Raw genomic sequence first — 25,864 nt, forward strand, 5'->3', positions numbered from 1 at the left:
CTCCCTTAGGAATGAAGTAAGGATCTGAGGCTGGCCTTATATACAGGAGGTGCCAGAGCTGTAAGGTCTCTTCACACTTATACCTCTTTCATGTGAATAATCTTTGCAACATCAAAAAAAATTACAACAATGGCAGGTGAGAGGTTCCCTAATCCTATGCTAATAAGCCAATGGCACCAAGGAGAAAATCCTCTCAGATATCAAACATATGAAGTGTTAGGCATGAGCTGCTTTATAGAACTTCAGAGACCAGTTAGTAAGAGAAGTGACAGCAGCTAACAGGTTCAGCTTGGCCAACTAGCACCTCTCCCCATTACAGTGAATGTACATAGCATTCCAAGGAATTTGCCTGACTGTAGACAGAGGTTGAAATATGATAATAGTTCTAAAACATTTTAACTTTATTATCTTTAAATATAATCATATCTGATGCTGGGTTTCTAACATAAGAAAATGCTTACAATTTAATAATAAAATGCAAGTGATATATATATATATATATAGTGGTCAGATTGTGAGCTCTTCTGAGTAAGGATGCTTCTCCAACATGCCCTGCTTTTTAAGGACTAATGAAAACTTTTCATTTTGGCTTAACTTTCACTTTAGTTTGCAGTAATTCAATACAATGACCTCTATATGCAGAATTTCTAAAGGAAAACTCCAACCAAACACTTTGCAAGCAACTTTGCAATATAGATAAATTATAGAAAAATATGCAGCCTTTCCATGACGTAATGTAATAATATGGTTTGGAACAGTTCCCTAAGCCTGGCCCCATATTCTCCTGCTGATCTAAATGACTACTTTGTGACTCTAATAAAATGTGTCAGTAGTCAACTGTCCTCAGCCTGCCTTCAGCCTGCATCCTCCCATTCCCTCCTCCCCTGTCAGGATTATTGGCAGGGGAGGAGAGACAAGAACTGTTTTGAGCCTGGATATCAGCCTAAACAAATTGTATTTATGCTTTTCAGTGAAACAGATTACAGTAAAAGGTATTTTAGTGGTTTCTGTGCTTGGCTCTTAAAGAATTTTTTGTTTGAAAGCCAGAGTTTCGTTTAAGTATATTTGTAGTATTCGTAATACAATATTTATTTATTTTGTATTCCAGTGCTTTATTGACAATGAAAAAGGGCTACATCAATACAATATGTGTTTTTTGTTCACTGGGTGTTGGTGAGTGCAATGTTATGTACAAAGATAATGTATATACATTGTAGGAATACATTTGGGTATCTGAATATTAGATTGACAGTAGTATACGGCAGGGGCGGCCAGACTCGGTCCGGTCGCGATCGACCAGACCGACGTGGAAGTGCGGCGTGTGTGCGTACGCATTCATGGAGCACTTCCGCATCCCCGGCTTGATTGTGGTCCGCCAGGAATCCTCGGGGGATCGACTGGTGGACCGCGATCGACGTATTGCCCACCCCTGGTATACGGCATATAAAACTATACTTGCCATATGAATTCATAACTACAAGACAAGGTAGACATTGTAAAAACATTGCATTGTCATATCACCAAACAATTAAAACCCTAAAGCAATGACCAATAGACACATGACATGCACACTATAGGTACGGCTATGGCATATGAGGCATTTATTGCCTTTACTTTTGTCTTGGCTTGAAATGCTGCCACCGGTGCTTGATCGCTTGCCATTCACTTAAATATGAAGTACTGTGACACCTCTTATCACAGTTGCTGGGCAGTATGGGGCAGGTACCAGTGTTTTAATCATAAATGGGGCAGAGGAGAATGCTGCTTGTAATTAAACGATTAAGGGACATTATCAGTGAAAAAATGACCTTACTTACAGCAATATGATACTTTATTGTACTCACTAAGTACTGGTGCCCCCATACCCACAAGCTACTCCATACCCAGAGGTACACAGTTTTTGGTGGGCCAAACTATGCCTTACTAAATACATGTAGTTGGTTTTATTTGATCCACCAGAAAAACTACCAGTAAGTGTTATACCATTTTCTGACACAATGCACAACAGAGACTTCCTTGAAGTACAAATCTCTCTGAGCCGGGCAGTGACACCTTTCTACAATATGTGTTATAATTGTGAGAGTTATTTCATAGTATTGCAAATTTATACATCCCTAATTGCATGTTTGAAGTTTAATGCTGCAGACATACCATAATCATTTGCAGGAGGCACTTTTCACACTGATTTTTGTAAGGTACAAGGCTTGCCAGTTTTGGACAATGGTGAATAAGCCCCTTATAGTATGACCCAAGCAGAGGGAGGCAGGGCAACAGTGGTCAAACTGTACAGGGCGCAGTGATTTATAAACTATAAACATTAATCTCTGATTATTATGTCATAGGGTGTTAATAGTTTATATCAGCCAATGAATGGACAGAGCTGTGTTACTCCCACACTACTTCCTGTTACAGTTTGAGCTGCATTATTTCCTGTCAGCTGATCTCTGAGGGAGCACACAGCCCATCACTAAATGGTGGCTCAAGGGAAAGGATGTAAAAGGGCAAAATAAACTGATATATATTGTGAGAATTATTTCATAGTGCAGGTATGGGACTTGTCATCCAGAATGCTCGGGACCTGGGGTTTTCCGGATAAGGGATCTTTCTGTAATTTGGATCTCCACAACTTAAGTCTGCTAAAAATCATTTAAATATTGAATAAGCCCAATAGGGCTGTTCTGCCCCCAATAAGGGGTAATTATATCTTAGTTGGGATCAAGTACAGGTACTGTTTTATTATTACAGAGAAAAGGGAATCATTTAACCATTAAATAAACCCAATAGGGCTGTTCTGCCCCAATAAGGGGTAATTATATCTTAGTTGGGATCAAGTACAGGTACTGTTTTATTATTACAGAGAAAAGGGAATCATTTAACCATTAAATAAACCCAATAGGGCTGTTCTGCCCCCAATAAGGATTAATTATATCTTAGTTGGGATCAAGTACAGGTACTGTTTTATTATTACAGAGAAAAGGGAATCATTTAACCATTAAATAAACCCAATAGGGCTGTTCTGCCCCCAATAAGGATTAATTATATCTTAGTTGGGATCAAGTACAGGTACTGTTTTATTATTACAGAGAAAAGGGAATCATTTAACCATTAAATAAACCCAATAGGGCTGTTCTGCCCCCAATAAGGGGTAATTATATCTTAGTTGGGATCAAGTACAGGTACTGTTTTATTATTACAGAGAAAAGGGAATCATTTAACCATTAAATAAACCCAATAGGGCTGTTCTGCCCCCAATAAGGGGTAATTATATCTTAGTTGGGACCAAGCACAAGGTGCTGTTTTATTATTACAGAGAAAAAGGAAATCATTTTTAAAAATTAGAATTATTTGCTTATAATGGAGTCTTCCCGTAATTCGGAACTTTCTGGATAATGGCTTTCCGCATAAGGGATTACCCTTTTACATTACATCCTTTCCCTTGAGCCAGCATTTAGTGATGGGCTGTGTGCTCCCTCAGAGATCAGCTGACAGGAAGTAGTGTGGGAGCAAAAGGCAGAACTCTGCCCATTCATTGGCTGATGGGGCCTAGCATGTATGTGTGCCTTGGCTTGTTTGAGTGCACATTGATAAGCACTGAAACTCTTGGGGTAAATAATTAAGTTTCCCCAACTAATGTTTTCAAAGTCCACAATCATGTCTACTCTTCTACACAGGGTTTTACCAGCTCCCTTGGGTTGAGAATGAAAGCTGCTTCTTTTGATGCTCTTCTGGCTATAATGATTCCTCCTCGGAACAATGGCAGGTGAGAGGTTCCCTAATCCTATGCTAATAAGCCAATGGCACCAAGGAGAAAATCCTCTCAGATATGAAACATATGAAGTGTTAGGCATGAGCTGCTTTATAGAACTTCAGAGACCAGTTAGTAAGAGAAGTGACAGCAGCTAACAGGTTCAGCTTGGCCAACTAGCACCTCTCCCCATTACAGTGAATGTACATAGCATTCCAAAGAAATTGTTTGACTGTAGACAGAGGTTGATATATAATATATTATAATAGTTCTAAACCATTTTAAAGATATACTGACACCAGAAATGAAACCTTTTTTAAGTCTGTCTCTGCATGCTATTTATAATTTTGCCATAAAAGTATTTGTCCAAGCTTTTACATTCCCTATCTGATCCCCCATGTTCCTCTATGAGGGGGCGGCCATATTTGTGCAGCAGGCCGTTAGCATTAGAAGCTATAACTGACAGGCTGAGAAGGGACAGTCAGGTTTTGGGATTTCAAGTAACAATTACTTACAAAAGCAACCCTATTAGCAAAAAAATGATCAACACGAACTATTTTATGTAGATTCATATTTTTAAAAGTTGTTTTTTCATGTCAGTATCACTTTAACTTCATTATCTTTATCTTTCCACCGATTTTTTCAGACGATTGCGCGACTTTTTCGTACGCTAGCGCAAAAAGTTTGGAAAGGTTCTGCCGCTGTTTACAATCATTTGGTATCCGTGACTTTCGGATCGCCAATACGATATTATCGTGACTAATATGTTTTTTTCGTAAGCATTTTCGTGATATTTGCGATCTCCAGAAATTATCGTATCCAATCCGAATTTTTCCCATTCGGGATTCGAACACGTGTTTTAATGAATCGGCCCCTAAAGTGCTGATTTCAAAATTAGAAAAGAATTACAAATTCTTTTTGTTACTATATTTTTCTATATTTTCCTTTGGTAAATTTGTTGTAAAGATTATTGTGCAGGAAACATTGTTGGGGTAAAGAAATATTATATAAGGTTTCTGTTAAGTATTTGATTTAAAATGAGGTGAATTCCATATAGGAAAGAAAAGAATAGGAAAAGCATAGGAATAGTAGGGACACAATGGCAGTGGTATCAGCCATAGGATACAGTGGATGCAACTTTTCCTGTCACTGTTTCCTGGTTATTGTGGAGTAAACATTGTTGTAGTAATTTGTATAGGAAAACATTATACAGGTATGGGACCTGTCATCCAGACCTGGGGTTTTCCAAATAAGGGGTATTTCTGTAATTTGGATCTCCATACCTTAAGTCTACTAAAATATAAGGTACTATAAGGTACAAGGTACTTTTTTTTGTTATCACAGAGAAAAAGGAAATCATTCTTGAAAAATTTAATATTTTTATTAACACGGAGTCTATGAGAGATGGCCTTCCCATAATTTGGAAATTTTTGGATAACGGACAGTATTGGACTGGCCCATCAGGATACCAGAAAAACTCCCGGTGGGCCCAGGTGTCGATGGGATTCCATGTAGGAAAGGAAAGGGCTAGTAAAGGCATAATGGCAATTGACTCAGCAATAAGATACAGTACAGTGCAAAGAAATGCCAGCAAAACACAATGGAAAATGCCAGACCATACACCATCTGATTGCAAATTTTGTTTCTTTTCCCACTGTTTTAATTGGAAGAGACACAACCACTTAATGTTATGTTTTTCCATAATGACACCCTATAGGAGAACTAAATGCTAAACACAAAATTTAAAATTGTTCACAAGAACTCCCCATCTTGAATTTTGTTTAGAGTGTCAGTGGCCCTGCACATGCTCAGTGTGCTCTGGGCAACTGTTGAGGAGCTAAGTTTTGCTTTTCCCAGATGTTAATGCTACAGGGCTGGTTATTACACTCCTACTATGAGTAAAAAATAGATAGAAGCAGAGCCTCTTAATAAATGAGACATTTGCCATGGGGGGGGGGATTCACATAACCAGGTTTTTTCTCTGGGTGTAATGCATACTGGCTAAAGTTTAAACCAAAGAATTCTTACTCATTAAGCTGTGCATCAAAATATGTAGCAGCGCTCAATTCAGAATTGTATTAAGGAAGAATGGATACCTTTAATGAAGGAGAAGCAAACCCATATTATAAGCATTAGACCCCTGCACCGGACCTCCTCCTCTAACCTGACTTCCCAGAACAGACTTACTTATTCATACCTTATCATCCCTACTGCTTATGGCCAATCAGGATCATAGTGGAAACGGCAATATTGCTGTAAAATACAATGCACGCCAGGAATATAAGTGTATATACAACTTGCTACAATATATAAGAGTAAATAACCAAATGAGTACATATATATATACCGTATATACTCGAGTATAAGCCGAGTTTTTCAGCACGAAAAATGTGCTGAAAAACTCAGCCTCGGCTTATACTCGAGTGTACACCGCTTCCCATACTTCTCACAGTACCGCTCCGTCTTCTCTCTCGGCTGGCAGGTGTGACAGAGGACGCAGGGGGGGGGGGCCGAGTCAATTCACAGGGGGAGGGGGCGCATGAATGCAGCTAGCCGCTCAGCAAAGAGAAGACACAAGAAAGAATATGGAAAGAATCATACCTTAATAGTTTTCATAGAATCATCCGAGAACTGAACTCCACTTAACTGAATCATCCGAGAACTGAACTCCACTTAACTGAATCATCCGTGAACTGAACGCCACTAACGCACGAATAATCCCAGTACCGCCAGGAAGCCTGTCTGTTATAGTGAACATAATCATCCCAGCGCACATTCGTTGCGCTCTGACTGTGCGCGAATCATCCCAGTACCGCTCTGACATTGCTGACATTCGCACACGGGAGAGGGGAGGGTGCGCGAATGTCAGAGCGCAACGAATGTGCGCTGGGATGATTATGTTCACTATAACAGACAGGCTTCCTGGCGGTACTGGGATTATTCGTGCGTTAGTGGCGTTCAGTTCACGGATGATTCGTATGATTCAGTTAAGTGGAGTTCAGTTCTCGGATGATTCTACGAAAACTATTCACGTATGGTTCTTTCCATACGTGTCTTCTCTTTGCTGAGCGGCTAGCTGCATTCATGCGCCCCTCCCCCTGTGTCCTTCGTCACACCTGCCAGCCGAGAGAGAAGACACAGCAAGGAGCGGTATGTCAGCAGTGTCAGCCTGTGTTGCTATTAATTCTACCATAAGAATAAGAAGTCTGCTAACACTTCTAATTGCCACTTTATCCATTAAAGAATGCAGCCCTAAAAACATATCAATGTGTAGCACACTTCATCCCATGTCAGTTTGTAGTATTAGCCAACAGTGCTTAATATCACAAGTGGGATTGCACAGGCCGGAGATATGGGAAGTTTATGCCGACCATTGTTGCATATCACTTTTAATTGAACTACTACTGGGAGCAGTATGGGGAGCTGAGAGAAAGGATGTAGAGACGGAAGGCAGACTGAAGGGAGGCCAAATTGGCATTCATTGTGTTATGGCATCAGTGGCTGTGCCCATAACATCCTTTGTAAGCATAAATGGTTTTATGATGCACACTTCATCCCATGGCACAACAGTCATTTGGATAATCAATTAACAACCTCAGCCATTAAGGGATTCCTGGAAACTGCAATTTACCACAGCACAACAATTTCAAGTTTGATCAATATATATTTATGTTCTCTCCCAGCAGTGCAGTGTAGTAAGACATTTATTTGTAAATGACATAATGAAAAAGGACAAACCTTTCCCACCCTAGGCTTATACTCGAGTCAATAAGTTTTTCCAGTTTTCTTAGGTAAAATTAGGTACCTCGGCTTATATTCGGATCGGCTTATACTCGAGTATATACGGTATATTAAAAGACAAATGACAATAAACATGCAATACATTTGAAAGTGGCTTTTTTATTGTTAGTGCAGTATAATATATAAATACATATATTTACATTTCAATGTCCCAAAATATTCCCCAGCATTTGTAACACAAAATAATTATTTCTTTGTATCAAGTCTCTACAATGGGTTTATATAAGATACTGTACAATGTTAAACAATTACTTTTTGGCGTTAGATTAGTGTAGTCTTTATTTTCCCAAAGTGCCTTGTACTTCCCCTTCATCTTCAACTTCAGCCTTGAATGTCTTTACTTTAGTCCAGGTCTTTATCAACAGCTCCTCAGTACCGCCGGCAGTGTGAGGGTTTTGCCCGTGTAACTCTTTATGTAGAAGACTCTTCCCAGCTGTCTGTCCACTTATCAATAGGGCAACCAGCTCTGTGCTTTTCCTTAATAACATCCACATTCCTCTACAATCATGTCTTCATGGTGTTTTAGAACAATTTCATCACCTTCGTACATGAGCATTGACAGAGGTCTCATCTTCACTGGTACGCAGGATGGGCATTCTACTCTTTCAGGGTGGAAGTGGTTAACCAAACTCTGTAAAACCAAAAAAAACAGAAAAAAACATTAGTTACTGTAAAAAAGACTTGTTAGATTTAAAAACAATACAAAATATTCAAGTAGGAAAGGATTGATAACTTTTTGATGACATGTATATAGATATATTCATTTTTTATCAAAATATATACTAACAATATTAAAACATTAAAACAACAAAAATAGAAAACAAGCTTTTGGCGTGTCTTACCGTAATGTAGGCGTGGTTTGTTGGCTTGAAGTTCTCATTCAGTGGAATCGGACAGGATCCTTCACATCGATAAGCATTGAACCTCTTGGGGTAAATAATTCTGTCGCCCCAACCAATTTTCTCAAAGTCGACAATCATGTCTACCCTCCTACACAGGGTTTTACCATCTCCCACAGGCTGAGAATGAAAGCTGCTTCTTATGATGCTGTTCAGAGCATAACGATTCCTTCTGTGCCTCCTCTTCCCGGTTTCTCTGGTGTCTGCCTCTGTTATGACATACTTTGAGGACTCTGCTGTTTCAATGAGACTGGTGGAGCCAGTGAGTTTGGATGAGGGCTTATCTGTAGAAAATACCATCAACATGATTCTTTCAGATAGAAGTCCATTGCAGCTGATCTTCTGTTCTGCTTGTGAAGTTGCCTTCGGCTGTGTGTATTCATCACTGGAGAAGCTCTCTTTCTGATAGAGGTAGCGCTGCAGCATCTGTGTCACATTAAAGACTTTCCATGAAGAGCCTGAAGTACCTGGGAAATCTATGGTAAGTGACCCTAGGAAGAACTTCTCCAGATTTCCCTTGGTGTGGTAGATATCTAGTGTCACATTCTGGAACCTCTCAAGCGAAGGAAGGTGAATCCTCAGCTCAGCCAGCCTTAACTCACTGCTAATGGAGACTGAAGACATGTCAAAAGATAATATCCATCGGCTATCCACTTGGGTGCATCCTGGGAAAAAAGTTGAAAATAAATGTTAGTTGTTTGGCATGAATATTAGCTCTGTGTCAGTGCCATATCTGGTCCAGAAGAAAACACAATTGCACAATTTTTTTATATAAACATGTTTTTTTTAAATAAGAACTTACCTTTTGCAATGAGATTCAAAACAGTATCAGATTCCTGAAGGACAGGTTCTTCCCGAACAGAAGGACCTTTAAATTTTCCTGAGATGAGATTCTGGTACATCTGCATCATGTAGAGTGGATATTTCATATCATGGGGAAGTCTTTTTCCATGAAGGACAGATGAAGATTCCAGTCTCTGGGTAGACCCTTGTAAAGGGAACCTGGCCTCCTTTGTGTGAAGAAGAGTGGGCATCCCATGCCCTAGGGAAAGGACTGTGAGAGATAAGATAAAGCATAGCACAGCCATATCTGGATAATGAAGCTTCCAGTGATGCCTTCCAGCTCAGAAGATGTTCCTTGCTCAGAAACTCCCTTAGGAATGAAGTAAGAATCTGAGGCTGACTTGGCCTTATATACAGGAGGTGCCAGAGCTGTAAGGTCTCTTCACACTTATACCTCTTTCATGTGAATAATCTTAGCAACATCAAAAAAATTACAACAATGGCAGGTGAGAGGTTCCCTAATCCTATGCTAATAAGCCAATGGCACCAAGGAGAAAATCCTCTCAGATATGAAACATATGAAGTGTTAGGCATGAGCTGCTTTATAGAACTTCAGAGACCAGTTAGTAAGAGAAGTGACAGCAGCTAACAGGTTCAGCTTGGCCAACTAGCACCTCTCCCCATTACAGTGAATGTACATAGCATTCCAAGGAAATTCTTGGATTTTGACAGAGGTTGCAATATGATACTTGTAAAATATTTTTGTTTTATTATATTCAGAAACAATACTGGATGTTGGATTTCTAGCATAATATTAATTTAAAAAGTACACATTTGTTACTGAAAATGGATATTAGAGTGACAGCATTATACAGGATATAAAATATACTTATATTAATACATAGTTTCAAGATAGAATACTGGCCTGTTGGTGGGCCAAACAATACCCTATTAAATAAATGTAGCTGGGCTTTGTTGGCCAACCAAAAATCTGTCTCTGTCTTCCTTGTACTTTCTTACTTACACATCTGTGGCACATTGTAGAACCACCAAGAATATGACATATTACATATGTGTAATTTTCCCCAAAAAATTTGAACAGCAGCAACTTTGCATTACATCTGTAGAACTGTAATAGACAGAGCTCTGTCCGTTCATTGGCTGATGTATCCCAGGATGGGTGTGTGCCCCTGGTTTGTGTTGTGTATGTTTGTGGCACATACTACTAGAAAAGTATATTTTTTTATATTTTTACATATGGACTGTTTTATGCAATATATATTTATAGAACAATATCACCCAGGAGTTCTAGAAACTGCACATTTGCTACAAATCTCTCTGTGCCGTGAAACCTTTCTACAACATGGTGTTATATTGTGAGACGTTTATTTATTGCAACAGGGATGAATTCAACAAACCTGCACATTGTTGTAGTAATTTGTATATGAAAACAATTTACAGGTATAGGAACTGTCATCCAGAATGCTATGGACCTGGGGTTTTCCGGATAAGGGGTATTTCTGTAATTTGGGTCTCCATACCTTAAGTCTACTAAAATATAATTTAAACATTAAATCAATTCATATTATAAGCATTAGACCCCTGCACAGGACCTCCTCCTCTAACCTGACTTCCCTAACAGGCTTGCTAACTCATACCTTATCATCCCTACTGCTGATGGCCAATCAAGCATGCTCCTGGGTAATGTTCTCTGCCAGACAACCCTGGTCCGGAAGTGACATGGCCAGACAGTTGGCATCCCCTATAGAGTTCTGTCTTGTGAGGTCAGGTACAGGGGAGCGGTGTCATTCTTGGACAATGTACAGAATTGTGGTAAATAACCAAATGAGTACATATATATATATATTAAAAGACAAATGACAATAAACAAGCAATACATTTGAAAGTGTTTTTTTTATTGTTAGTGCAGTATAATATATAAATACATATATTTACATTTCAAGTTAACATAGTCCAAAAATATTCCCCAGCATTTGTAACACAAAATAATTATTTCTTTGTATCAAGTCTCCACAATGGGTTTATATAAGATACTGTACAATGTTAAACAATTACTTTTTGACATTAGATTATTGTAGTCTTTATGTTCACAAAGTGCCTTGTACATCCCCTTCATCTTCAACTCCAGCCTTGAATGTCTTTACTTTAGTCCAGGTCTTTATCAACAGCTCCTCAGTACCGCCGGCAGTGCGAGGGTTTTGCCCGTGTAACTCTTTATGTAGAAGACTCTTCTCAGCTGTCTGTCCACTTATCAATAGGGCAACCAGCTCTGTGCTTTTCCTTAATAACATCCACATTCCTCTACAATCATGTCTTCATGGTGTTTTAGAACAATTTCATCACCTTCGTACATGAGCATTGACAGAGGTCTCATCTTCACTGGCACGCAGGATGGGCATTCTACTCTTTCAGGAGTGAAGTGGTTAACCAAACTCTGTAAAACCAAGAAAAATAGAAAAAACATTAGTTACTTTCAATAAGACTTCTTAGACTCCAAAATAATACAAAATATTCAAGTAGGAAAGGAATTTTTTTAAGTGCAATCATTTTTGATAACTTTTTTGTGAAATATATATTGATATGGTTATTTATTATCAAAACATATACTTGTAATAACAATATTAAAACAACAAAAATAGAAAAAAAGCTTTTGGCGTGTCTTACCGTAATGTAGGCGTGGTTTGTTGGCTTGAAGTTCTCATTCAGTGGAATCGGACAGGATCCTTCACATCGATAAGCATTGAACCTCTTGGGGTAAATAATTCTGTCGCCCCAACCAATTTTCTCAAAGTCGACAATCATGTCTACCCTCCTACACTGGGTTTTACCATCTCCCACAGGCTGAGAATGAAAGCTGCTTCTTATGATGCTGTTCAGAGCATAACGATTCCTTCTGTGCCTCCTCTTCCCGGTTTCTCTGGTGTCTGCCTCTGTTATGACATACTTTGAGGACTCTGCTGTTTCTATGAGACTGGTGGAGCCAGTGAGTTTGGATGAAGGCTTATCTGTAGAAAATACCATCAACATGATTCTTTCAGATAGAAGTCCATTGCAGCTGATCTTCTGTTCTGCTTGTGAAGTTGCCTTCGGCTGTGTGTATTCATCACTGGAGAAGCTCTCTTTCTGATAGAGGTAGCGCTGTAGCATCTGTGTCACATTAAAGACTTTCCATGAGGAGCCTGAAGTACCTGGGAAATCTATGGTAAGTGACCCTAGGAAGAACTTCTCCAGATTTCCCTTGGTGTGGTAGATATCTAGTGTCACATTCTGGAACCTCTCAAGCGAAGGCAGGTGAATCCTCAGATCGGCCAGCCTTAACTCACTGCTTATGGAGACTGAAGACATGTCAAAAGATAATATCCATCGGCTATCCACTTGGGTGCATCCTGGGAAAAGAATAGAAAGCAAATGTTAGTTGTTTGGCATGAATATTAGCTCTGTGTCAGTGCCATATCTGGTCCAGAAGAAAACACAATTGCACAATTTCTTTATATAAACATGTTTTTTAAAAAAATAAGAACTTACCTTTTGCAATGAGATTCAAAACAGTATCAGATTCCTGAAGGACGGGTTCTTCCCGAATTGATGGACCTTTAAATTTCCCTGAGATGAGATTCTGGTACATCTGCATCATGTAGACTGGATATTTCATATCATGGGGACGCATTATTCCCTGAAGGACAGATGAAGATTCCAGTCTCTGGGTAGATCCTTGTAAAGGGAACCTGGCCTCCTTTGTGTGAAGAAGAGTGGGAATCCCATGCCCTAGGGGAAGGACTGTGAGAGATAAGATAAAGCATAGCACAGCCATATCTGGAGAATGAAGCTTCCAGTGATGCCTTCCAGCTCAGAAGATGTTCCTTGCTCAGAAACTCTCTTAGGAATGAAGTAAGGATCTGAGGATGACTTGGCCTTATATACAGGAGGTGCCAGAGCTGTAAGGTCTCTTCACACTTATACCTCTTTCATGTGAATAATCTTAGTAACATCAAAAAAATTGCAACAATGGCAGGTGAGAGGTTCCCTAATCCTATGCTAATAAGCCAATGGCACCAAGGAGAAAATCCTCTCAGATATGAAACATATGAAGTGTTAGGCATGAGCTGCTTTATAGAACTTCAGAGACCAGTTAGTAAGAGAAGTGACAGCAGCTAACAGGTTCAGCTTGGCCAACTAGCACCTCTCCCCATTACAGTGACTGTACATAGCATTCCAAGGAAATTCTTGGATTTTGACAGAGGTTACAATATGATACTTGAGAAATATTTTCATTTTTTTATCTTCAGAAAACAATACCTGATGTTGGATTTTTAGCATAATATTAATTTAAAAAGTACATATTTATTAATTAAAATGTATATTAGAGTGACGGTATTATACAGGATATAAAATATACTTATATTAATTCAGTTTCAAGATAGAATACTGGCCTGTTGGTGGGCACATTGTGGAACCACCAAGAATATGACATATTGCATATGTGTAATTTGTCCCCCAAAAATTTGAACAGCAACATCTGTAGAACTGTAATAGACAGAGCTCTGTCCGTTCATTGGCTGATGTATCCCAGGATGGGTGTGTGCCCCTGGTTTGTGTTGTGTACGTTGTGGCACATACTACTAGAAAAGTATATTTTTTATGAAAATACTTTCAATAAAGTAGAGTATTACATATGGACTGTTTTTGCGATATATATTTATAGAACAATATCACCCAGGAGTTATAGAAACTGCACATTTGCTAAATATTATGGGGTGTAAGAAATCGCTGACTCAGCTGGCCAGGAATGGAAATTTAAAGAGACTTTTCAGGCACAGATCCTGTAGACTCCACTGTGGTGTCCTGAGAGATTGGAGATATTCCAAAATACATGTTTATTTATTGCAACAGGGAAGAATTCAACAAACCTGCACATTGTTGTAGTAATTTGTATAGGAAAACATTATACAGATATAGGACCTGTCATCCAGAATGCTCTGGATCTGGGGTTTTCCGGATAAGGGGTATTTTTGTAATTTGGGTCTCCATACCTTAAATCTACTAAAATATCAATTAAACATTAAATAAATTAAATAGGATGGTTTTGCCTCGAATAAGGATTCATTATATCTCAGTCAGGATCAAGTACAGGGTTCTTTCTTGTTATCACAGAGAAAACGGAAATCATTCTTAAAAAATTTAATTATTTTATTAAATGGAGTCTACGAGAGATGGCCTTCCCATAATTTGGAACTTTTTGGATAATGGACAGTGTTGGAATGGCCCACCAGGATACCAGGAAAACTCCCGGTTGGCCCTCTTGCTTCTATTTGGCCAGTTACATGGTCATTCCCTATTTCTGTATGGGAAAAGAGATGGAAGGATAGAGAAAAGAGACTTGGATAATAAAGAGATAGAGGAAGAAGAGGTTGAGTGAGGAGAGGAGGATTAATAGTGTAGAAAGTGGGCCTATGGTCCAGGGTTTTCTGGTGGGCTCCTGGTATCTCAGTCCGACACTGATAATGGATCCCATACCTGTATAGTGTTTATGTAAAGATGAGAATTTGTTTTATTAAATGTGAGGTGGATTCCACGTAGGAAAGAAAAGGATAGGGACAGGCACAATGGCAATGGACTCAGCAATAAGATACAGTACAGATGCAGCCAGCAAGTTTTTACATTTTATAGGTCCACGCACTATTTTTTGAGTACAGGTATAGGACCTATTATCCAGAATGCTCGGGACCAAGGGTATTCCGGATAAGGCATCTTTCCGTAATTTGGATCTTCATACCTTAAGTCTACAAACCCAATAGTATTCTTTTACATCCAATAAGGATTATTTATATCTTAGTTGGGATCAATTACAAGGTACTGTTTAATTTCTACAGAGAAACAGGAAATCAGTTTTAAAATTCTGAATTATTTGATAAAAATGGAGTCTATGGGAGACGGGCTTTCCATAATTCAGAGCTTTCTGGATAACGGGTTTCGGGATAAGGGATCCCATACCTGTATTAAATTTTGCCTATAGAAATTGCTAGAGCGCAAAGACTTGCCAGCAAAACACAATAGAAAATGCCAGACCATGCGCCACCTGGTGGCGAATATTTTTTTTTTCCTGCAGTTTTAACTGGAAGAGACACAACCACTTAATGTTATGTTATTCCATAATGACACCCTAGAGGCAGGGGCGCTTCTGCCATTAGGCGAGTTGAGAAACTCGCCTCAGGCGGCAGAAGCGCCCCAGTTACCAGGGGCGGCAAAAAGCCGCTCCTGGTAACTTTAAGAGCCGAATTTTCGGTTTTTAAACTGGAAATTCGGCTCTTCTAGTGCAGAGAGCGCAATTGCGCTCTCTGCACTAGCGATCTCACCGCCCCCGGACCCGCTCCTGCGCTCAGAAGGTAAGCGCTGGGGAGCGGGAGGGGGGGGCATCCAGGAGCCGCCTCAGGCGGCGATATGTGCAGAATCGCCCCTGCCTAGAGGAGAACTAAATGCTAAACGCAATATTTAAAATGTGCACAAGAACTCCCCATCTTGGATTTTGTTTAGAGTGTCAGTGGCCTTGCACATGCTCAGTGTGCTCTGGGCAACTGTTGAGGAGCTAAGTTTTGCTTTTCCCAGATGTTAATGCTACAGGGCTGGTTATTACACTCCTACTATGAGTGAAAAATAGATAGAAGCAGAGCCTCTTAATAAATGAGACATTTGCCATGGGGGGGGGATTCACGTAACCAGGTTTTTTCTCTGGGTGTAATGCATACTGGCTAAAGTTTAAACCAAAGAATTCTTTCTCATTAAGCTGTGCATCAAAATATGTAGCAGCACTCAATTCAGAATGGAATGAAGGAAGAATGGATTCCTTTAATGAAAGTGCTTTTAGATGCAACTCACTGCAGGGAAAAGCGCAAACTGTCTACTGCATCTGGTGATGTTAATGAGCACTAATGAGCACTAATGAGCACTAATGAGCACTAATGAATATGTGAAACTTTTAGGTTAATCTATGGAACTAGTACGGGGGTCAAAAATGGCACCTACTTACAGCAATATTTTCTTGTTCTTTATTTATAGAATGTTCTTTATTGAGAGAATGATGTTTAGGAATTGCATGCACCTTGGTGATGTTTTATACCTTGCATGGCACTGAAAGTAGTAAATCTATAGCAAGGAGCATCATTCTAGACAGCATGGGGACATTGTTTGGGTTCAGACCGACACATAAAATACCCTAGATCTAATCAGTATGCAGGTTTTCACTATTTAATGTAAGGAGAAGCAAACCCATATTATAAGCATTAGACCCCTGAACAGGACCTCCTCCTCTAACCTGACTTCCCTAACAGGCTTGCTAATTCATACCTTATCATCCCTACCACTGATGGCCAATCAAGCATGCTCCTGGGTGATGTTCTCTGCCGGACAACCATGGTCCGGAAGTGACATGGCCAGACAGTTGGCATCCCCTATAGAGTTCTGTCTTGTGAGGTCAGGTACAGGGGAGCGGGTTCATTCTTGGACAATGTACAGAATTGTAGTAGATAACCAAATGAGTACATATATATATTAAAAGACAAATGACAATAAACATGCAATACATTTAAAAGTGTTTTTTTTATTGTTAGTGCAGTATAATATATAAATACATATATTTAAATTTCAAGTTAGCATAGTCCCAAAATATTCCCCAGCATTTGTAACACAAGAATAATTATTTCTTCATATCAAATCTCCACAATGGGTTTATATAAGATGCTGTAAAATGTTAAACAAATATTTTTTGACATTACATTATTTTAGTCATTAATTTCCCAAAGTGCCTTGTACTTCCCTTTCATCTTCAACTCCAGCCTTGAATGTCTTTAATATAGTCCGGGTCTTTATCAACAGCTTTCCAGTACCACCGGCAGTGCGAGGGTTTTGGCTCTTTATGTAGAAGACTCTTCCCAGCTGTCTGTCCACTTATCAATAGGGCAACCAGCTCTGTGCTTTTCCTTAATAACATCCACATTCCTCTACAATCATGTCTTCATGGTGTTTTAGAACAATTTCATCACCTTCGTACATGAGCATTGACAGAGGTCTCATCTTCACTGGCACGCAGGATGGGCATTCTACTCTTTCAGGACTGAAATGGTTAACCAAACTCTATAAAACCGAGAAAAATAGAGAAAACATTAGTTACTGTCAAAAGATTTCTTCTTCTTAATACAAAATATTCAAGTAGGAAAGGATTTTTTAACTGCAATTATTTTTGATAACTTTTTGGTGAAATATATATTGATATGGTTATTTATTATCAAAATATAAACTTGTATTAACAATATTAATACAACAAAAAAATAGAAAAAAAAAGCTTTTGGCGTGTCTTACCGTAATGTAGGCGTGGTTTGTTGGCTTGAAGTTCTCATTCAGTGGAATCGGACAGGATCCTTCACATCGATAAGCATTGAACCTCTTGGGGTAAATAATTCGGTCGCTCCAACCAATTTTCTCAAAGTCGACAATCATGTCTACCCTCCTACACAGGGTTTTACCATCTCCCACAGGCTGAGAATGAAAGCTGCTTCTTATGATGCTGTTCAGAGCATAACGATTCCTTCTGTGCCTCCTCTTCCCAGTTTCTCTGGTGTCTGCCTCTGTTATGACATACTTTGAGGACTCTGCTGTTTCTATGAGACTGGTGGAGCCAGTGAGTTTGGATGAGGGCTTATCTGTAGAAAATACCATCAACATGATTCTTTCAGATAGAAGTCCATTGCAGTCGATCTTCTGTTCTGCTTGTGAAGTTGCCTTCGGCTGTGTGTATTTATCACTGGAGAAGCTCTCTTTCTGATAGAGGTAGCGCTGCAGCATCTGTGTCACATTAAAGACTTTCCATGAGGAGCCTGAAGTACCTGGGAAATCTATGGTAAGTGACCCTAGGAAGAACTTCTCCAGATTTCCCTTGGTGTGGTAGATATCTAGTGTCACATTCTGGAACCTCTCAAGGGAAGGCAGGTGAATCCTCAGCTCGGCCAGCCTTAACTCACTGCTAATGGAGACTGAAGACATGTCAAAAGATAATATCCATCGGCTATCCACTTGGGTGCATCCTGGGAAAAAAGTTGAAAATAAATGTTAGTTGTTTGGCATGAATATTAGCTCTGTGTCAGTGCCATATCTGGTCCAGAAGAAAACACAATTGCACAATTTTTTTTATATAAACATGTTTTTTTTTTTTAAATAAGAACTTACCTTTTGCAATGAGATTCAAAACAGTATCAGATTCCTGAAGGACGGGTTCTTCCCTAATTGATGGACCTTTAAATTTCCCTGAGATGAGATTCTGGTACATCTGCATCATGTAGACTGGATATTTCATATCATGGGGACGTATTATTCCCTGAAGGACAGATGAAGATTCCAGTCTCTGGGTAGATCCTTGTAAAGGGAACCTGGCCTCCTTTGTGTGAAGAAGAGTGGGCATCCCATGCCCTAGGGGAAGGATTGTGAGAGATAAGATAAAGCATAGCACAGCCATATCTGGAGAATGAAGCTTCCAGTGATGCCTTCCAGCTCAGAAGATGTTCCTTGCTCAGAAACTCTTTTAGGAATGAAGTAAGGATCTGAGGATGACTTGGCCTTATATACAGGAGGTGCCAGAGCTGTAAGGTCTCTTCACACTTATACCTCTTTCATGTGAATAATCTTAGCAACATCAAAAAAATTACAACAATGGCAGGTGAGAGGTTCCCTAATCCTATGCTAATAAGCCAATGGCACCAAGGAGAAAATCCTCTCAGATATGAAACATATGAAGTGTTAGGCATGAGCTGCTTTATAGAACTTCAGAGACCAGTTAGTAAGAGAAGTGACAGCAGCTAACAGGTTCAGCTTGGCCAACTAGCACCTCTCCCCATTACAGTGACTGTACATAGCATTCCAAGCATTTCAAAAAACAATACTGGATGTTGGATTCCTAGCATAATATTAATTTAAAAAGTACACATTTGTTAATGAAAATGGATATTAGAGTGACAGTATTATACAGGATATAAAATTTACTTTTTAATTAATTTAGTAAATTTCAAGATAGGACACTGGCCTGTTGGTGGGCCAAACAATACCCTATTAAATAAATGTAGCTGGGCTTTGTTGGCCAACCAAAAATCTGTCTTCCTTGTACTTTCTTACTTACACATCTGTGGCACATGTGGAACCACCAAGAATATGGCATGAACAGCAGCATCTTTGCATTTCATCTGTAGAACTGTAATAGACAGAGCTCTGTCCATTCATTGGCTGATGTATCCCAGGATGGGTGTGTTCCCCTGCTTTGTGTTGTGTATGTTTGTGGCACATACTACTAGAAAAGTATATTTTTTATGAAAATAGTTTATTTAGGTGAAGGAGTGTATTACATATGGACTGTTTTATTCAATATTTATAGAAACCTGCAATATTCAGGGGTTTCATTTTCCGTTTGCTTTTGGTAATAAGCATTAAATAAGATAACAGTATCTACACTAATCACCTAGGAGTTCCAGAAATTGTACATTTGATATATATTATGGGGTGTGAGAAATCACTAGATCCATTATAGTGCAACCCTTGAAGTCTATCCACTCTTGGCACAGTCTCTTTTGATGTCCAGTCCCAACTTGGATCCAGACAGACCACAACCCTTTTTGTTAAGTTCAGTCCCTTCCCCAAGAGCTCCATGTAGCAGGCAAGTGAGCAATACCTGTTCTCACCAGGGGACACAGACGGAGATTCCACAGAGGACTCTATAATTACCAGCAGCCCAGCAGACTTCAGTCTTTGTAGTCTGAACACACAATTGGCACTAGCTACTCCCTCTGGATCTCTTTTTCAAAATTTGGAAAAACCACAGGGGCTCCCTTTATAAACTGCTGGGCCCACCCCTGATTTTTGGCTCCAAACTTAGGCATGCCTTCTCTCCCCCAACAGTGTACTGGGGGCATCCAGCCAATCAGGTTTCTCCCAGTCTGTAGCTGGATGACGTCACAGACAGAGAAATAGGGGAAAGAGTTCTATGATTCCCTACAATAGCATGATTTCTGGTTGGGTCCTCAACAAACTGTGACATTAAAATAATATAATACGTTCTTAACTTGTTTCTAGTAACTGTTATGGCTGTATTGTTGCTCCAGTCAATATATAGGTAATTGAAATCCTATTTTTTTTTTGTTTGCAAAAGGAGCCGTGGTGGGAAGAGGTGGAGCTGTGGCATCATGGGAGCGGGGCTATGATGCAGCGATCAGCGATTGGCCAAGCACTCAATGTCAGTGAGCCCTGTCTGGTTTTCCTAACTTGGGAAACCAGACAGGAGGTTTTGACCCAGACAGTCCTTCCGAAAACTGGGCTGTCCGGGTCAAAACCAGACAGTTGGCAACCCTAGCTAAACTGGCCTGCTCCATACTTGCTCTCAGTTTAGACAGAAAGTGGGAAATAGTTACAGGATAATGACAAATAACAAAACATACTCTTAACCAAAATTTCCACACAAGCAGAGGTTATTACACATATTACCTCTGAACCGTTGGCTTTTCATTGCAGGGCCAACCTCCAAACAGCAAACACGATCCAATGACATGTGTGCTTTTTAGAATGCTCCTATGTCCCCCCCAGCACCCTCCACTCATTTCCTGTTACGCAGTGATCCCCAACCAGTGGCTCGGGGGCAACATGTTGCTCACCAACCCCTTGGATGTTGCTCTCAGTGCCCCCAAACCAGGTAGTTTGCCAACCTGACTGTCCTTCCTCAACCTGACAGTTATAGCTTCTAATGCTAGTTGGCTCCTGCTGCATAAATATGGCAGCCCGCTCATAGGGGAACATGGGGGATCAGCTATGTAATGTAATAGCATTGGGCAAATACTTTTAAGGCAAAATTATAGATAGCATAAAAAAAAGTTATGATAGATGTAAAAAATGGTTTAATTTCTGGTGTCAGTATCTCTTTAAGTCCCTTGCAAAGCCCCTTCCCCAAGAGCTCTTTAGTTTCCCCAGGTAGCGCTACCAGAGGTACTTTACCTCTCCCTTTGGAATAGGCAGTTGCTTCCACATATGAGGCACTTGATCAATACCCATCCTTACACAGGGGGGACACACAGGAAACTCACATGGAGTTAACAGCAGTCACTAGCAACCAAGCTCACTTCTCTCTTTATAGTCTGAACTCAACAACAGCAAGTGGCTGGCTGCTCACTTCCTCTGGACTCTCTCTCAATATCTGGATACATCAGGGGCTCCCTTTTATAACCTGCTGGACCCGCCCCTGATTTTTGGCCCCAAAGTATCTTTCTCCCAGAAGTGCACTGGGGCTCCCAGCCAATCAGGTTTCTCCAGTCTGTAACTGGGCTGGATGATGTTACAGACAGAAAAGCAGGCAATAGGGTTCTCTGACCCCCTACACCAGGGCTGTCCAACTGGTGGCCCGCGACCCCCCTCTGTGTGGCCCCCCATCTGTCTGGCTGCTTTGATGGTTTACCTTTGTGGAAGATTTAAATGGTATCAGTACTGAGATTAAATGGCCCCCTGCATGGTTTACACCTCATATTCAGGCTGTAATCCCTCTGTATTGTTTAAACATGTTATCCCCTGTACTGCTCACACCTTTAAATCCCTGCATTGTTCATCCCCTGCAGTGTTCACACCTCAAGCTCAGGCTGTAATCACCCACATTGTTCCCCTGTTCACACCTCAGACTGTAGGAGCAGTGCCAGCATTGTGTCAGTGTATGCTGTCTGTGTGTGCCATCCACAGGCAGCATAGGGCAGAGAGAGTATGGTACACACAGGCAGGGTATGGCACACACAGGCAGCATAGGGCAGGGAGAGTATGGCACACACAGGCAGCATAGGGCAGGCAGAGTATGGCACACACAGGCAGGGTAGGGCAGAGAGAGTATGGCATACAAAGGCAGGGTAGGGCACAGAGAGTATGGCACACAAAGGCAGGGTAGGGCAGGCAGAGTATGGCACACAAAGGCAGGGTAGGGCAGGCAGAGTATGGCACACACAGGCAGGGCAGAGAGAGTAGGGCCATACTCTGCCTGCCCTACCCTGCCTGTGTGTTATATTTCAACGGATGAATTCCCAGGGGAGCTGTGTCATTCTTGGACACTGTACAGAATTGTCTGCAATGAAAGCCTCAAATAGAGAAAGTAAAATGCATTGTCGCTGTAAAATACAATGCGTGCCAGGAATATAAGTGTATAAACAACTTGCTACAATATATGAAATTAGTAGATAACCAAATGAGTACATATGTATTAAAAGACAAATGACAATAAACAAGCAATACATTTGAAAGCGGCTTTTTATTGTTAGTGCAGTATAATATATAAATACATATATTTACATTTCAGGTTAGCATAGTCCCAAAATATTCCCCAGCATTTGTAACACAAAATAATTATTTCTTCATATCAAGTCTCCACAATGGGTTTATATAAGATGCTGTAAAATGTTAAACAAATATTTTTTGACATTACATTATTTTAGTCATTAATTTCCCAAAGTGCCTTGTACATCCCTTTCATCTTCAACTCCAGCCTTGAATGTCTTTAATATAGTCCGGGTCTTTATCAACAGCTTTCCAGTACCACCGGCAGTGCAAGGGTTTTGGCTCTTTATGTAGAAGACTCTTCTCAGCTGTGTGTCCACTTATCAATAGGGCAACCAGCTCTGTGCTTTTCCTTAATAACATCCACATTCCTCTACAATCATGTCTTCATGGTGTTTTAGAACAATTTCATCACCTTCGTACATGAGCATTGACAGAGGTCTCATCTTCACTGGCACGCAGGATGGGCATTCTACTCTTTCAGGACTGAAATGGTTAACCAAACTCTGTAAAACCAAGAAAAACAGAAAAAAACATTAGTTAGTATAAAAAAGACTTGTTAGACTCAAAAAACAAAACAAAATATTCAAGTAGGAAAGGATTTTTTACGTTCACGCATTTTTGATAACTTTTTGATGAAATGTATATATTCATTTATTATCAAAATATATACTAACAATATTAAAACTTTAAAACAACAAAAATAGAAAACAAAAGGTTTTGGCGTGTCTTAATATATATTGATATGGTTATTTATTATCAAAACATATACTTGTAATAACAATATTAATACAACAAAAAAATAGAAAAAAACAGCTTTTGGCGTGTCTTACCGTAATGTAGGCGTGGTTTGTTGGCTTGAAGTTCTCATTCAGTGGAATCGGACAGGATCCTTCACATCGATAAGCATTGAACCTCTTGGGGTAAATAATTTGGTCGCTCCAACCAATTTTCTCAAAGTCAACAATCATGTCTACCCTCCTACACTGGGTTTTACCATCTCCCACAGGCTGAGAATGAAAGCTGCTTCTTATGATGCTGTTCAGAGCATAACGATTCCTTCTGTGCCTCCTCTTCCCGGTTTCTCTGGTGTCTGCCTCTGTTATGACATACTTTGAGGACTCTGCTGTTTCTATGAGACTGGTGGAGCCAGTGAGTTTGGATGAGGGCTTATCTGTAGAAAATACCATCAACATGATTCTTTCAGATAGAAGTCCATTGCAGTCGATCTTCTGTTCTGCTTGTGAAGTTGCCTTCGGCTGTGTGTATTCATCACTGGAGAAGCTCTCTTTCTGATAGCGGTAGCGCTGTAGCATCTGTGTCACATTAAAGACTTTCCATGAGGAGCCTGAAGTACCTGGGAAATCTATGGTAAGTGACCCTAGGAAGAACTTCTCCAGATTTCCCTTGGTGTGGTAGATATCTAGTGTCACATTCTGGAACCTCTCAAGGTAAGGCAGGTGAATCCTCAGCTCGGCCAGCCTTAACTCACTGCTAATGGAGACTGAAGACATGTCGAAAGATAATATCCATCGGCTATCCACTTGGGTGCATCCTGGGAAAAGAATAGAAAGCAAATGTTAGTTGTTTGGCATGAATATTAGCTCTGTGTCAGTGCCATATATGGTCCAGAAGAAAACACAATTGCACAATTTCTTTATATAAACATGTTTTTTGTTTTTTTTTTAAATAAGAACTTACCTTTTGCAATGAGATTCAAAACAGTATCAGATTCCTGAAGGACGGGTTCTTCCCGAACAGAAGGACCTGTAAATTTCCCTGAGATGAGATTCTGGTACATCTGCATCATGTAGACTGGATATTTCATATCATGGGGAAGTATTATTCCATGAAGGACAGATGAAGATTCCAGTCTCTGGGTAGATCCTTGTAAAGGGAACCTGGCCTCCTTTGTGTGAAGAAGAGTGGGCATCCCATGCCCTAGGGAAAGGACTGTGAGAGATAAGATAAAGCATAGCACAGCCATATCTAGAGAATGAAGCTTCCAGTGATGCCTTCCAGCTCAGAAGATGTTCCTTGCTCAGAAACTCTCTTGGGAATGAAGTAAGGATCTGAGGATGACTTGGCCTTATATACAGGAGGTGCCAGAGCTGTAAGGTCTCTTCACACTTATACCTCTTTCATGTGAATAATCTTAGTAACATCAAAAAAATTACAACAATGGCAGGTGAGAGGTCCCCTAATCCTATGCTAATAAGCCAATGGCACCAAGGAGAAAATCCTCTCAGATATCAAACATATGAAGTGTTAGGCATGAGCTGCTTTATAGAACTTCAGAGACCAGTTAGTAAGAGAAGTGACAGCAGCTAACAGGTTCAGCTTGGCCAACTAGCACCTCTCCCCATTACAGTGAATGTACATAGCATTCCAAGGAAATTCTTTGGATTTTGACAGAGGTTACAATATGATACTTGAGAAATATTTTCATTTTATTATCTTCAGAAAACAATACCTGATGTTGGATTTCTAGCATAATATTAATTTAAAAAGTACACATTTGTTACTGAAAATGGATATTAGAGTAACAGTATTATACAGGATATAAAATATACTTATATTAATTCATAATTTCAAGATGGTGATGGGACAAAGAATGGCCTACTAAATAAATGTAGTCTTCTTTGTACTTTCTTACTTACACATCTGTGGCACATTGTGGAACCGCCAAGAATATGGCATGAACAGCAACATCTTTGCATTACATCTGTAGAACTGTAATAGACAGAGCTCTGTCTGTTCATTGGCTGATAACCCAGGATGGGTGTGTTCCTCTGGTTTGTGTTGTGTATGTTGTGGCACATACTACAGGTATGAGACCTGTTATCCAGAATGCTCGGGAACTGGGGTTTTCCGAATAAGGGGTCTTTCCTTAATTCAGATCTACTACCTTAAGTGTACTAAAAACAAATTTAAACAGTATTTAAACCCAATAGGATTGTTTTTCCTCCAATAAGAATTAGTTAGGATCAAGTACAAGGTACTGTTTTATTTTTACAGTGAAAAAGGAAATCATTTTTAAAAATGTGAATTATTTGATTATAATGGAAATGGCCTTCCCGTAATTCGGAACTTTCTGGATAATGGGTTTCCAGATAAGGGGTCCGAAACCTGTACTAGAAAAGTATATTTTTTATGAAAATGTTTTATTTAGATTAAGCAGTTTATTACATATGGACTGTTTTATGCAATATATATTTATAGAACAATATCACCCAGGAGTTCTAGAAACTGCACATTTGATAAATATTATGGGGTGTAAGAA

General features: G+C 39.8%; 4 protein-coding genes across 4 annotated transcripts; all 4 read right to left on the bottom strand.

The window, feature by feature from the left end:
• Positions 1-7,678: 7,678 nt before the first annotated feature.
• Positions 7,679-9,589, bottom strand: LOC100490072 (nodal homolog 2-A-like). Its single transcript, XM_031898149.1, has 3 exons — positions 9,248-9,589; positions 8,389-9,110; positions 7,679-8,177 (listed from the first exon to the last, which is right to left on the bottom strand). Exons 1-3 carry the CDS (start codon positions 9,531-9,533, stop codon positions 8,025-8,027), a joined length of 1,161 nt encoding a protein of 386 aa, XP_031754009.1. The 5' UTR covers positions 9,534-9,589; the 3' UTR covers positions 7,679-8,024.
• Positions 9,590-11,318: 1,729 nt separating this feature from the next.
• Positions 11,319-13,119, bottom strand: LOC116409495 (nodal homolog 2-A-like). The gene is made up of 3 exons (XM_031898150.1): positions 12,775-13,119; positions 11,914-12,635; positions 11,319-11,683 (listed from the first exon to the last, which is right to left on the bottom strand). The coding sequence occupies exons 1-3, from the start codon at positions 13,058-13,060 to the stop codon at positions 11,531-11,533; spliced, it is 1,161 nt and encodes a 386-aa protein (XP_031754010.1). The 5' UTR covers positions 13,061-13,119; the 3' UTR covers positions 11,319-11,530.
• Positions 13,120-16,871: 3,752 nt separating this feature from the next.
• On the bottom strand, positions 16,872-18,809 carry LOC101734231 (nodal homolog 2-A). Its single transcript, XM_004912519.4, has 3 exons — positions 18,466-18,809; positions 17,602-18,323; positions 16,872-17,376 (listed from the first exon to the last, which is right to left on the bottom strand). The coding sequence occupies exons 1-3, from the start codon at positions 18,749-18,751 to the stop codon at positions 17,224-17,226; spliced, it is 1,161 nt and encodes a 386-aa protein (XP_004912576.1). The 5' UTR covers positions 18,752-18,809; the 3' UTR covers positions 16,872-17,223.
• A 3,727-nt stretch (positions 18,810-22,536) lies between these two features.
• On the bottom strand, positions 22,537-24,631 carry LOC101734157 (nodal homolog 2-A). The gene is made up of 3 exons (XM_004912518.4): positions 24,283-24,631; positions 23,415-24,136; positions 22,537-23,087 (listed from the first exon to the last, which is right to left on the bottom strand). The coding sequence occupies exons 1-3, from the start codon at positions 24,566-24,568 to the stop codon at positions 22,935-22,937; spliced, it is 1,161 nt and encodes a 386-aa protein (XP_004912575.1). The 5' UTR covers positions 24,569-24,631; the 3' UTR covers positions 22,537-22,934.
• Between the last annotated feature and the right edge of the window lie 1,233 nt (positions 24,632-25,864).

The sequence above is a fragment of the Xenopus tropicalis genome, chromosome 3 (assembly GCF_000004195.4).
Source record: "Xenopus tropicalis strain Nigerian chromosome 3, UCB_Xtro_10.0, whole genome shotgun sequence".
Classification (NCBI taxonomy): Eukaryota; Metazoa; Chordata; class Amphibia; order Anura; family Pipidae; genus Xenopus; species Xenopus tropicalis.